The sequence below is a fragment of the Octopus bimaculoides genome, chromosome 2, assembly GCF_046866305.1.
Source record: "Octopus bimaculoides isolate indiv1 chromosome 2, ASM4686630v1, whole genome shotgun sequence".
Lineage (NCBI taxonomy): Eukaryota > Metazoa > Mollusca > Cephalopoda > Octopoda > Octopodidae > Octopus > Octopus bimaculoides.
In genome coordinates this window covers 93,535,751-93,550,829 of record NC_142929.1, presented here as the reverse complement: position 1 = coordinate 93,550,829, position 15,079 = coordinate 93,535,751, and the positions used below count along the sequence as shown (strand labels likewise).

Below are 15,079 nucleotides of genomic sequence, written 5' to 3'. Positions count from 1 at the left end.
TCATGGAGGCAATGTAACTGATGCTGGTGTCACATAACTAGCACCCATAACACTTTTGGAGTGGTTGGCATTAGGAAGAGCATCCAGCCATAGAAACCATGCCAAATCAGACTGGAGTCTGGTGCCGCCCCTCAGTTTACCAGCCCTAGTCAAACCATCCAACCCATGCTAATGATATATGTATATATCAGTGTATTTGAGGGCATGTATATGTGAGTGGGTATGTAAACAGTTGTATTCTGCAAAACCTGTATTTGTTTCCAGCCTTTGCACCCTGATCCATCTCACTCTGCATTCATTTTAATCATCTCAACCCCTTGACACTCATTACCCTCCATCTCTTATCTCCCAATCAGCTATGAATGGTTGCCTCACATGCCACCCCATCATTCTACGTCACCCATCTTTGACTAGACCAATGTGTAAGCAACTGTATTAGTCCATCATCACTCTACCAGTGTACATCTTTCTTCCTCCAGCCAACTCCCTGCTCACTTTAATCATTACCTTATCATTCATATCCCTTGTCTCACCACTTGCTTCCCATCATTCTTTCCCTGCCTCTTCTCTATTCTCTCCCGAAGCTTCTCTAGCACCTCAACATCCTCTATAGTCTAAATCCCAAGCCTCACTGCATCCTCAACACCCTGTGGTTTTCTTTTTCATGTTCCTTTTTCCCCATACTTGACCTTATGTGGGACAGCCCTAGATCCCTTTTATACAATCCACTTCATTAACCATACCAGTGTTGCTCCTCTAACTACTGACACCAATTCTTTCCCTTCCATACAGCCTCCCCCAACAGCAACTACTTTCTTACTCTCTCTACTACTGTCATTACTCACATGACTATAAATAGGCTCCTCTCATAACATTTCATCTTTCTCATCATCCCACTTCCTCTCTCCTATTTGTCTACAGATATAGAGGCCTCTTTAAACCCTTTAGTCAAAGAAGTTGGAAGACAACTTCACTAGTGCTGGTGCCACAAAAAAGTATCCACACACTGTAAAGTGGTTGGCATTAGGAAGAGCATCTAGCCACAGAAACCATGCTGAAACCACACTGGAACACTATATGGTCCTCCAACTTATTGGATCCCATGGAACTATCTAACCTATGTCAGCATGGACAGTGTGTTAAAAGACGATGATGAATTGGATATAATGGATGAGATAAATCTGAACTGAAATAGTCAAAGATTTGGGTCTCTCAGGTATAAGAGAGAAATGAATGGAAAAATTTATAAACCAACAATGAAAAAAGTGACTTCTGAAATGAAATAATTTGAATTAGATGCTACTGAAATTTAAAATGATAGTAAAAAAATAAAAAAAAAATTCTGAAGTTATAAAGTAAACATTGTAATGCATATACATTTGTATGTTATATTCTTTGTTAATGGGAATAAAATGAAGTAGACAGCTTTCAGGTATATAATGCAAAAAGCAAAGGTAGAGCTTTCATAGATTTATTTAAAAGACCTAACAACCATTTCAGCCCAAGGTCATGTCAAATGTGACAAGACTTTCAGTTGAACAGCTGTAGTGTGTACATTTAAATAAATAGGACTTGTCATACTTAGTAAGTCCTTTGGTTGAAATGTGTTTTTAAAATATACAAATTCTGAGTAACGAAACCAAACAGTTGCTGAATGATTGGAGTGGATATAAGCTGCTTGGATGGTGAGGGAGAAAGTGTGTTACAGTGTGGGCTCAATAGCCCAGACATAACTTGGTCACATCAAAGCTGCTTGTCATTGTGGAAAGAATACCAATGGAAGATGCTGAAAATCATAAACTCTAGTTGACAGAGGATGAAGGGCACACCCCACAGTGCAAAATGTAATTTAACTGATCAAGTGCCATATTACTTGTTGAAAATCACACCACATACATATTTAGTTTTATGTCCATTTTCCCATGAGTTAGAACTTGCTGATGAAAATTTTCTAGTAGGGTGCTCTTCCTAGCACCAGCCTATGACTGTTTTTCAAGCTAAGTAATTTTTTCACTCCACTGGTCCTTGTTCCTAGAAAGTTAAAACTACATTTGTTTACTGGTGAATGTAAAAGGAGACAGTTCTTTAATTCATGTAGTGTTAATGAGGCACGTGAAAAGATATTCACATACAACAATGAGATTCTTCTTAGTTTCAGCCTACCATTTCCATTCACAAGGCACTGGTTGACTTGTGCCTATAGTACAAGACACTTGTTGAGGTTGCCATACTGCAGGACTAAACAAGGAACCCTGTGGTTGTGAAGCCAACTTCATTAGAGTACTGCTTGTACCTATATGTTCATGTATTTGCTTCCTAAGACTCCTGATGTGAAATTGTGTGTTAAAACAGATGTTATATTTTTATAAGCTTAAAGCTTACAAGCAATTACCATGTATTGACTAAAGAAAATAGTCTAGTGTTGGGGCAGATAAGCCCTTGATGGAAAAAAGTGGGTTGTTGTGACAATTGTGCTACCATTACACCAATATACCCACTCACCTCTTCCTGTCAGATTTAAGAACTATAATTTCCTAAGTGTTGTTTTTATAAACAAATCTGCATTTTCTGCAATGATTTGATAAGTGGAGCTGAGTTTTACAATTCTGCAAATAATAAAACTTTTATAAGCTTAAAGCTTATAAGCAATCACTATTGTATTTGGGAATGGTCTGGCAAAAAAAAAAAAAAAGACCAACCCCAAGTATTATATAAATCGTTGTTGGCACTCCATCGCTTACGACGTCGAGGGTTCCAGTTGATCCGATCAACGGAACAGCCTGCTCGTGAAATTAACGTGCAAATGGCTAAGCACTCCACAGACACGTGTACCCTTAACATAGTTCTCGGAGATATTCAGCATGACACAGTGTGACAAGGCTGACCCTTTGAATTACAGGCACAACAGAAACAGGAAGTAAGAGTGAGAGAAAGTTGTGGTGAAAGAGTACAGCAGGGTTTGCAACCATCCCCTGCCGGAGCCTCGTGGAGCTTTAGGTGTTTTCACTCAATCAACATTCACAATGCCCGGTCTGGGAATCGAAACCGCGATCCTATGACCACGAGTCCGCTGCCCTAACCACTAGGCCATTGCGCCTCCACATTTTATATATATATATATATATATATATATATATATATAGAGAGAGAGAGAGAGAGAGAGATAGAGAGAGAAAGAGGAGAAATTAAATACACAGGACATAGAAAACAAGGGCACCAGTATATATCCTCTCAATAGCTGACTTAAGTTCTTGAGTTTCAGGTACATTAACAAAAATCACTTGTGTTACCGTGTACTTTTTTTGACGTCACATGTTTGTTATAAGTGAGTTTTACCATCATTCAAGCGGTGTCCTCCGCTTCCTATCTTCTAAGGCATGTCTGTCCATGGAGAAGTATTGCTTTGCTTGGAAACAGGTGAAGGTTAGTGACAGGAAGGGCTTACAATCATAGAAAATCAACTTCAACAAATTCCATCTGACTGATGCAGGCATGGAAAAATGGACATTAATGATACATATAAATACAACTCTATAAAAATACAATTGAATGCATCTATGATGATGTATGTGTATATATATATATATATATATATATATATAAAACAGTATTTAAGTTTATTTGTGTATGTAGTTTACAACTCTAATAAACTTTTTATTCTATAGATGAAGGTAGTAAACTCCAGAAACCCATGGGAAGTTGATACTATCAAATTCTTTGAAAGCTCATTAGAATTGACTAGTTTCTGCTCCTTGAGTGACCTAATTAGAAGTAGATGAGTGTGTTTGGAAGCATAGTATCTACAATAAGAAAGGATTGGAAATTATTCAGTGAGTTCTTACTTCTGCTGGCAATGAAGGGCTTCTAAGGGTGAAAGGTAGACTGTGAGATGCATGCATTCAAAGTACAATGATATAGGGGGGAGAGACATGGACCTTGAAAGAAGAGAATCTGGAGAGACTTGAAAGAAATGAAGCAAGTATATGCCAGCATAGAAAGCAGATGTAAACATATATATTCTTTTATTCATTCATATAACATCCATTCTTCCATGCAATTATGGGTTTGGATGAAGGTTTGAGACAGAATTTTATGACTGGATGCTCTTCCTATTGTCAACCTTTACTTGTTTTTCAAGAGACATCTTTTATACCACATGGCCATGAAAGTATGTACTGACCAGTCATGAAGTCAACATCATTACTGCTTTGTTCAAGCAGTGTTGAGCATGAAATATGTAAACACACACACACACATGTGTATGTATAAGCTGGGTGGTTAAGAAGTTTGCTTCCCAGCCACTAGGTTTCAGATTCAGACCTACTGCAAGGAATCCAGGACAAGTGTCTTCTATTACAGCTCTGGGCAGACCAAAGCTTTGTCAAAAGATTTGGCAGGTGGAAACTGAAAGAAGCAATGTGATTTCTGTCTAAACATGCAAGTATGGAAAAGTAGGTATTAAAATAATTCTCTCTCGTATGTATGTACACACACACATATATATATATATATATATATATATATATATATATGGCATATTAGTAGAAACTCACAAACAAAAATATATGCATAGTTCATTTGCAGCATATCCATCCACACACACAATGAAATAATTTCACAATGTACAATTTTAAAATCAAGTCATGTTTACTTCTTGTAACCAAGAGAACATTTTAAAACTCTGGCTCTTCGTTGAAAATAAATCATTTAGCAGATTAATATCTGCTTCCTTGGAGAATTCCATTCAGATGAACTGCTTGGACTTCATATTTTGTGAATAACATTGTTGGTTACAACAGGCCAATTCACCCGTTCACTGCACTTACAATGGCAATGTCAAGGGATTGTCTTGGGTAGATAAAATACCACAAAGGACTTTATTTGAAAGCATTTATCAGTTTGCTTACTAAGCTTACATTTTTTGCAGATATACATAGTTACATAATGGACTTTTGTACAGTTTTTGTGAAATTTTACTAACAAGACACTGGTCAACTGAAGTTATGGTAGAAGACAATTTTCCAAAGTGCTACGCAGTGGTTGTGAAGCAAACTTCTTAACTACAAGGCTATGTCTGGACTAGTGAATTTTTATATAGCTTTAGTCATGAGAAAGAGACAGTAATCATAATCTTTGTAAATATTTAGAGATTGGCAGATGCTGCAGCTTGAACATCTCTAAGTCAATGATTACAATGAAAACATAGACAGAAAGGAAATTCCAGAAACTTGATGTTCTTGAATGGAATGGAAATGGGGGTCAATTTGTGGGAGGAGAAACAGGTATCAAATTGGTTTGGAAAAGGTGGTATGCAGAGAGATAGTTCTAAGAAACAGAGGACATTGTGTATGGTAGTTGTTGAGAGAAGAGACAGAAATTGGAGCGTCCATGTTAACTAGCTAAATGAGCTTTTGCATGAAGGTGTGCAGCAGTATTGTTTTCCCTGAGGTGGAAGCAGCATTACATGGTTGGCTTCATTTGAACTTCGTAAAAAGTCAGCAGTTTATTGAAGTTCAAATGTTTTCTAGTTCTGACAGGGAAGGCTAGTCAATAAGATACCGTCTTTGTTATGCTATGGATACGAAATCACCATTGTAAAAAAAAATATCTGTGATTGTGAGGTCTAACATTTATAGTAATTTTGAGGACTTTAGCTGTTTGTTGTCTATGACAAGCTAAAGAGTTTTGATGTGAATTTATTGTCTTTGTTGTTGGAGGAAACAAGATTGTTGTCTTCTTTGGAGAACGTTTTCAAGTTTCTATTCATGGAAACAGTGCAGATTTGACATGGGGTGTTTAGGTTGCATGTGGATGATCCTGTGTATAGTGTCATCAGTCTTGGAGTGAATATTGTTAGAAGTGAAGCAAGCATGTCATTAATGTAGAGGAGGAAGAATGTGGGGAGACATAACTAAGCCTTGAGGAACACCAGAGGTGATGGAATATGGGCAAAACTGCATAACTGAACAGGAAGCTTTTGACCCAAGAAACAGAAGTCAGATGGAGCCCAAGGATGAACAGTTTAGTCAGATGTTTTTCATATTAGACATGGCTAAATGCTTTAATAAAGTGAATAGTATGCAGGACCACAGCAAACCTGGTTCCACTGAAGCTGTACTGATTGAGGAGGTAGAGAGACTCAAGGTGTTAATGACCGTTTTGGTTACTTTTGAAATATTAGAGGTGAGAAAGAAGTCACCTGTGATAATTAGCATGTTTCCAAAAATTAGTATTGAGAGAGAGAGAGAGAGAGAGAGAGAGAGAGGGAGAGAAAGAGAGAGAGAGAGAGAGAGAGAGAGAGAGAGAGAGAGAGAGAGAGAGAAAGAGAGAAAGAGAGAGAGAGAGATGTAAAAATTTGTCAAAGACAGAGCTGGCTTAGGCTGTACTGCTTTCAAGGGAAATGGAAGGGACATTGTCAAAGTCAGTGACTGTTGGTTTTAGGTGACTAGAGCTATCCTGACATTTGTTGGAAGTGTATATGCAATGATGAAACTGGTGGAGAAGAAAAAGATAGTCTTGTGTGCAGTATGGCTTTGCATGTAAATCAGACAGCAAACATGGAAGTTTCTGCTACAGGAATACTCCTTCAGGAGCCATCATAGCTGAGTGTGGTGAGCAGGATTCTACGAGGTAGAGATCCTTTTGGACAGTAACCAATAAGTCAAGCTGTAATTTGGGGGGATGAAGCTTGTATCTTGAGTAATGCATGAAGTATGGGTGATAGTATTGAGTGAGCTGCAATAGTGTTAAAAACCACTTTTTATAGAGATGAGTGAAATTTTTCATGCATTATAGTCAGGACTCTTATGTTAACTGTATCAACAGACTATTTTCTTAAAATTAATTAGCTGAATATTTTGAATTGTAGTATCAACTATTTGGATAAAAAGTCTTTCCCAGAAACATATGAATGCTGACTTCTAGTATTGGTTTCTTAAATAAAAAGAAGTTTCAGAGTTTTAGGAAAAAGGAATTTTTCAAGGATATTAGCATTACGAAAACTGGTAATTTTTATTTACACTTCCAAGGAGTTAATGGGTCAGTATCAACATGCCCACAATTATAACCAAATTTTCATGGTTAAACAGATTTTGTACCTGCATGACAAGGATTTAGGCCCTACAGATTAATAATTCCAAATGTTCAATCATCGACCGGTATACAATGTCTTCTCAAGCAGAATTGACTATAGGGACCCAACAACACTCTATCAAATTGGTTTCAGCTTTAGCTTTTACTGCATGTAACAGATGGCTCTTCACCAAAAATTAAATCAGTGGAATGTAAATAGTATGCTGAACTAAACTTATCATTCATCATGATATTATCACTCATTAATTTCAAAAACGATCATATTTAAAGACATGCTTGGAAAAGACTATGGAGTTTTAAAATTCACATTGTTGCCTATAGTAGTATTATAGAGAACTTCAAAAGAGTAGCAAGAATGGCAAGAAACAGTCAAATCTCCATTAAATATCATCCTTTCATCTTGAAAAAGGAGGCATACAGTTAGATGTAGTTTCTGATATGCAATGCCTCAGAAAAGAATAGGGTTGCCAAGGCTGGACTGCTTCTGATCATAAATTGGCCTCTGCCCAGCCACGATTAGTTCACGAATTAAACAACATTTACAAACTCTCGACTTTTGCTTGTAGTACCTTCAGTTCAGTCTAAGTTTAAAAGACATATATAAGCTTTTATTAAAACTATGGCTTTAAACCCATTGTGTAGCAAATCAATATTACTGCACCATCATAGCTAACTTCAACTTAATGTTATCAGTTAAATCAACACTTTTAAAATAGATGTACAAGTCACTGAATAATTGCAACTGTTATAAGCAACCAGACAACTATTCATTCAGATTATTTCGCATAACTTTTTAGCTGTTATAACAGGCACATTTAATTTTGCTTCATAACTGGAAAAACAACCTTTAGCTCTGTTTGGATTTATATTAATAGTTTTATTTTTACCTTGGTAGGTGATGGAAAAGGCATCTGTCATAATCATCATTAACAAATTATGAATATATTATATACACTTTCACTAGGTAAAAAGGTTTTTGAAACAGTCTTACTATTTTTAACATCGTTTTTTTTTTGTGGCATTTAATTTTCAGACAATTTTAATTAATGAATTACTACCATTCCTTGAAACAACCAATTAAAAAAAAAGGAAAACTCTTTAAAATATCTTTCAAGCAACATTACTTTCCAAATTTGTTTTCTTTTGGTTTTCAAGAAATTAATCACTGGATTAGAAGTATAACAGTGATTTGTAATGATATATCAACAATTTGGTATAATTGAATTTCTTAAAAAACATATATGAAAAGAAAATATATTATTCATAAATCAAATATCTTAATACTTCAGAATATTGGTTTATGTTTAAAGACTAAATTCTTCACATAATTTTAATTAACTAAAATGTTTTTCCCCTCCCACATTAACAATGAGAAAGCTCCTACTTCACAAACAGAAATAGCAGCTAAATCTACCTCAAATCACACTTTCAATATTATAAGAATTCATTTCATAAAGTAGTCCTAGATACACTGTCTGACAGAAAAAAAAAAGTTCACAGATGCAATCCTTTGATCACAGGAATGAATGATCAGGGCTCATCTGTGGGGCACCAAGCAACAAAAACCACTTTAAACAATTCAAAACGAATATTAACCACATTCATAACAATCAATTACTCTTAATCTCATTTTAGAGAGACTAAAAACATTATGGACGTGGTTTTCTCTCCCACTAAATCAGATACACATACATTTAGTTATTTCAGATTGTGAAATAATTCCTTTTTGAAATGGTGGATCTTAAAGCAGATAAAACTATAAATAATAGCGTGTAGATATACGGGGTACCAAAAACACTTTGAATCAAAACGAAAGTGATGGTCTTAAGGCAAAAAGTTGGGACGTTTTTATTACAAAAACAAAAAAATCGAACAGTAACAGGCGTAGGCATAGGTGTGTAGTTAAGAAGTTCTTTGCAACCATGTAGTTCTGGATTTGATCCCACTGTGCAGCACCTTGGTTAAGTGCCTTCCTATTGTAGCCTTAAGTTGACCAACGCCTTCCTACCAGAATTTGACAAATAGAAGCTCATTGTGTATGCATGCTAATCCCTTTATGTACCATAACTATAACTTAATTTCCAGACACCCATGAAATCATTTTAATACTCACCGTGACGATATGCCCATAATGTGAGAGCAATGACTTGGATTAAAATGTTTGCAATGACAATGTCTTCTGATGAAATCTTTTGATATACCTTAATAAGCATCCACCTGTGAGTTGCGGTCTTCAGTAAGCTTTGAATCTTCGCCACAACCAACAGTCAAATGAGATGAAAGCCTTAATTTTGTAGATAAGTAATTGCGTCTCGTGTATTTATTGTTAATCGTTTTCTCTTCTATTAATATTCAATGTTTTGCTCACGTCAGATACGAAAAGTGAGTAAAATATATAGTGGATCCAAATTTATAGAGTATCAAACAGAAACCAAAACTGTTTTCGCTTCCTTTACGTTAGGTAAATTCAGATGCAGGGGAAAAACCGTATCGTTAACGGGAGAAAATCATGACACAAAAATCCGGAAAGTTTACCAGGAACTGATAGAAACAAACGGACAATTGAAATAATTTCTCCAGGATCGGTATCACTAGCATAGCTAGTGTGCCGCCCCCGGCCCCCACAAAAAATACATATTGCCGACACAGACCCAAAAGTGGTGCCGCCTCCATAAAAGTGCACCCGGGGCGGACCACCCACTCCAGCTACGTTAATGGTCGGTAAATTCAACAAAACTATTGGAGGCGGTGCCACAGCTGGCCGCAGTCCAATGAATAAAACCAGTAAAAGAGTAAAAACAAGTAATTTATTCTTGTAATAATTTTTATTCGTGTTTTAAGGCAAAAACCTATTTATCGATAATTCGATAGAGATCATCATCATCATCATTATAATACACTGCTAATAACGTTTTTACAAATACTTCTTTAAAATTTAGAACGACTTATAAAATCAACTTCCTTCCCTTTAAAATTTGATAACTTCCCTTTAAAATTCGGTTTAGGCTTCAATGATCATATATACATATATACATATATATATATATATATATATATATGTCTATATATCTTCAATGGTATGAATAGGTGATTAATAGATCGTGTGGTTTAACTCGGTACTTCTGAAGAAGGCTATGTTTCTTCTTAGTCATTCCATTAGTCTCATTGTCCAACATGAGGCTAAATTCAGTAGGAATTTTTTTTGGAAAACTTAGCTGTACACCACCGTATGGATACTGTGCAACATTCTTCATTAAATTTAGTGCTACAATCTTGAAAAATAAAATAAAAAATAAAAATAAATCAAAATAAAAGCATTGTAAATTTCAAAATTGCTTCATTCAAACAAATAACAAAATATTAAATAACAAACACATAGAATTTGTCATATTTTCATCTGCGTGTGAATGTGTATTTATCTATGTGTGCCCTCACGGTTTCCAAGGAGCTTTCTTTTGTTTATATCGAAATATGAACTTTATAAAGTCGATCATTGAGGTATATTTACGCAAGTATAACGGAATTGATGTTGTTTAGAATTATGCACTAAATTTATATTTTTGTTCGGTGCTTATGAAATTTATTTAGGTCAGTTAGTATTGCCACAATGAATGCTGACATCTATTGGGAAGTGACGCCATTTTATAGAAATAGCAAGTTTCCATCTTACACAATGTTCAACTGCACTGGGCAGCGAAAACATTCTTTTTTAAGCGCAATAACTACCCACAGAAATATATTTCTATTCTGTTAAACCAATACACTGACAAGTATACACAAAGTATGAGTAAGTCATGTTGAGTTGTAAACTTGTTTAAATTGTAATTCAAGTAAATAAACAGTGAATAATGATTACGCATACACGATATATTTTTATCCGGAATATCAAAATGGTACTTTCTAATGAAATATATGCCCCACAACACGACATTAAATAAATATATATGCACAGAAAAATCATAATAGCTATTATTATTTTTCACAAACCTTTAAAATCAGATCTATAGCATCCTATGTTGGAGTAACTTCACATCAGTAAGAGCTTAGTTAAGAGTTATCTCCCTTACGAAGAAAAAAGTTGCATGTGCGCACGCATCATAAATATTACGTAATTGTCGTAAAATATTTTCTCTCGCACCTCATGTCCGCATGGAGATGAGAACATGCTGCCAAAACATAGGCTGGGATGGAGAACGACCTGCAAGAAATACATTTATACAGATTTTTCACTCCGCAAATCAGAACATAATACCCGTTATATTTAGAAACCGTTAACTTGAGGGAAGAAGTTCTTGTTTCATAAAAGAGAAAATGAAACTTGCATCGTTTAATATTTAGTGTAGTCGAAAGTCAGAGCTGACTAATCCTTTTTTCAGTAAAAATTGGTTCAAGTGTTCTTTGTTATGATGTTGGACAAAAATTAAGAGATATCTCTTCATTTGAAATGAAGAAATAGTGTTAATTACTTTTAAAGAACACAATTTGTAGAATTCTAGCCTAAATGTATCTATCAGGTTAGTTACAAATTCAGATATGTAAATACCTAAGAAAATATAAAATAAAGAATTTTAAATGAGTTGAAGTACATGAAACTAAAGTCCTTTAGTTTGCCATAATAGTTTCTTCATATTTAATTCATGGAGCATTCTCTGTACAACTTACAAAGAATTTTGATTTATTCAAATTAGGCCAAGCAGCTAAATTGGCAGTGTATATTCTAACAATGTGGATTAATTAATTAATTGTGCACTAGACAGTGTTTCAAAATTAAGGCATACATTTTAATAAATATACAATTTTAAATCTTGCTGTGGGTTCTATTTTGAGAGGTTGTCAAAGGTGATATTATGAGAGGCTACTGAATGAAGAGAATGAAGGGGACAAAAAGAATTTCTCCAGTATAGACTCAACATTGGGGCCAGGTGTTCAAGCTGATAATGGTATGATGGAGCATTAAGGATACAAAGGCTAGGAAGGCACCTAGTTCATCAGGAATTACTGCTACTGTTGGGATGCTTAAAATGTCTGATAAAGTAAGGTTTGAGCCAGTCACCTGCATAATTAATCAAATAGTACAGGAAGGTATCAAATGAAATAACTGGCATAACATCATCATCATCAGCTATAAGAGCAAAAGAGATGTACCAGAGGCAGCGCTGGATTAACCATTAAGCAAAATAAGTATGTGCTTAGGGCATCAAGGGAAGGAGGGGGCACCACAGAAATGGTAAATGGTTTACGGCACAAAAGTAATCACATTAAACTTGCTAAAATAATATTCGGGATGCTTTTATCTCTACTAAGTATAGATGCAGATGTGTTATCTAAGATTCAAAAAAGTAGGAGGAAGCTTTTCAAATATAAATAAAATGGAAGTATACAAAAATAAACATTATTTTCCCTCTTACTGTTTTGTTTCATTTTGAAAAATGAAAATTTATTTTATGGTTTATTGTTTATATTTTGAATTACATAATCTTTTATGGGGGTACCAAAATCTTTTAAGTGCTTAGGCCTTGATAGGTCTTAATCCAGCCCTGACCAGAGGGAGGAAATTACAGGTGTATTAAATTATTTGACCAGGTTATGAAATTTACAGAAAGGGACTTAGCCCAATTAATTAGGATAAGGATTAGCTTATATGAGATGTAGTTTGGTTTTGTGCCAGGAAGAGGTACTATAGATGCCACCTTACAACTGGGACAATAGCAAGAAGAGTACTTAGCCAAAAGCAAGCCTAGCAGTTTGTTGACCAAGAGAAAACCTTTGACAAGGTGCCTCACTCTGAAATCTGATGAATACTGAGGACACTAGGAATATATGGCTTGATCAGGGCTTAACTCTCAGTTCCCTTCTATTTTTCAGTTTCCAAGTTTAAGATTGGCTCTCCATGAGAACTCCTATGTGCTGATAACCTAGTTCTTAGTGGAATTAGAGAAGAAATTCCAAACAGGGAACCAAGACCTAGAATTGAGAGGCCTCAAAGTAAATTTAGCAAAGACTAACATATCAATAAGTAAAAAAGAAGATGGAATCCCTGCTATCATCAGGAAATAACCTTGGTTGAGATGTAGTAAAGGAGAAGGTAGGAATTTCATTCAGTGTACCTTGTGCAAAATATGGGTGTACAAGAGGTGATGTCGGGAATCACAAGCAAGCTCATGAAGGAGGTAGACTTTTTATATAACAAACTAGTATACCTGTGTCATCAAAAATGCTGACAGTTTTATCAGTGATTGAAAATCACTCATCAGCACAATGGTAAATTGATAAATATGTCAGCAATCTAATAAATAAATGAACATATGCAGAATTGAAGCATTTGAAGAATGAGATATGGTTGTACTGTCTTCATTGAAAATATTGTCCACATAATGTATGTGTGTGCATTTATATATATATAAAAAACAACTTTCAGGAACAATAGTAGGTTGTGAATTTTTCCTGTATTGAAATACGATAAGCTGAAAGATGTTAATTTTATAGTTCATGGTTAGCAACAGGAGTTGTACATGAGAATAAACATTCAAAATTTAGGGAATGGAGTAGATAAAATCCAGGATACGTTTGTTTCATGGCTAGTGGAACCTTGGAAGTAGTGTATTATCCAAACGAGGGGTAGACTGCAAGCTACTCTTCAGGCCAAGGATATCTTGATTATATGAAGTTTACATTGTCCTTAGGAGATCTTGTGTTAACTCATTGGGGATTTGATCAAAATGCATCTGGAACAACAGTAAGAAGAGTACTTAGCCAAGAGCAGGCCTAGCAGTTTGTTAACTCAGAGAAGACCTTTGACAAGGTAAATCACTCTGAAATCTGGTGAATGCTGAAGATGTTAAGAATAAATGGCATTTTAATTGAATCCATAATGAGTTAACACAGGATCTCTTAATGACAATGTAAACTTCATATAATCAAGTTATATTTCGCCTGAAGAGTAGCTTGTGATCTACCCTTCCTTTAGATAATTTACTACTTCCAAGGTTCTGCTAGCTATGAAACATATGTATCCTAGATTTTATCCATTCCTTAAGTTTTGAATATATATCATCATCATCGTTTAACGTCCGCTTTCCATGCTGGCATGGGTTGGACGGTTTGACTGAGGACTGGCTAGCCAGATGGCTGCACCAGGTTCCAATCTGATCTGGCAGAGTTTCTACAGCTGGATGCCCTTCCTAATGCCAACCACTCTGAGAGTGTAGTGGGTGCTTTTACGTGCTACCAGCATAAGGGTCAGTCAGGCAGTACTGGCAACGGCCATGCTCAAAATGGGGTTTTTACGTGCCACCTGCACAGGAGCCAGTTCACCGGCACTGCCAATGACCTCACTCGAATGTTGTTTTTCATGTGCCACTGGTACAAGTGCCAGTAAGGCAACGCTGGTAATGATCATGCTTGAATGGTGCATTTTATGTGCCACCAGCATGGTAGCCTGTCAGCAGCCCTGGCAACGATCATGCTCGGATGGTGCTCTTAGCGTTCCACTGGCATGGATGCCAATCCTGCAATGCTGTCATTGAATTTGATTTTGATTTCACTTACCTCAACAGGTCTTCGCAAGCAGAGTTTAGAGTCCAATGAAGGAAAGGTATCCTTAAGTGGGCTGGTTACACCACTGGCATAGGCCACAAGTTATGATCTCACTTGGCTTGCTGGGTCTTCTCAGGCACACACACACACACACATTATATATATATATACATACGTATATACACACATATACATACATGAGATATACATAGACACACACACACGTATATATATATATATATATATATATATATATATATATATATATACACATATATACATATACATACATATATAGGTAGTTAGGGTATTATATATATATATATATATATATATATATATATATATATATATATATATATATATATATATATATATATATACCTACCTACATATATATACCTATATATATATAATAATATAAATATATAGATATATGTATATATCCATA

At 35.4% G+C, this 15,079-nt stretch overlaps 1 protein-coding gene across 9 annotated transcripts in view; it reads right to left on the bottom strand.

The window, feature by feature from the left end:
• LOC106872167 (putative inhibitor of apoptosis) overlaps nucleotides 1–11,141 on the bottom strand; it is a 40,057-nt gene extending 28,916 nt beyond the window's left edge. For 5 of the 9 annotated variants that reach the window (XR_016240677.1, XR_016240676.1, XR_016240673.1 and 2 more), the window contains exon 1: nucleotides 11,080–11,141. Coding sequence is in view for 1 of the 9 variants with exons in the window: in XM_014919054.3 (XP_014774540.1) it covers nucleotides 9,206–9,222 (17 nt within the window). In the remaining 8 variants the exon portion in view is untranslated. Of the gene's footprint in view, nucleotides 1–9,205; nucleotides 9,831–11,079 lie in introns of those variants that run through there. The other 4 variants (XR_016240674.1, XR_016240672.1, XR_016240675.1 and 1 more) reach the window with 4 other exon arrangements.
• Between the last annotated feature and the right edge of the window lie 3,938 nt (nucleotides 11,142–15,079).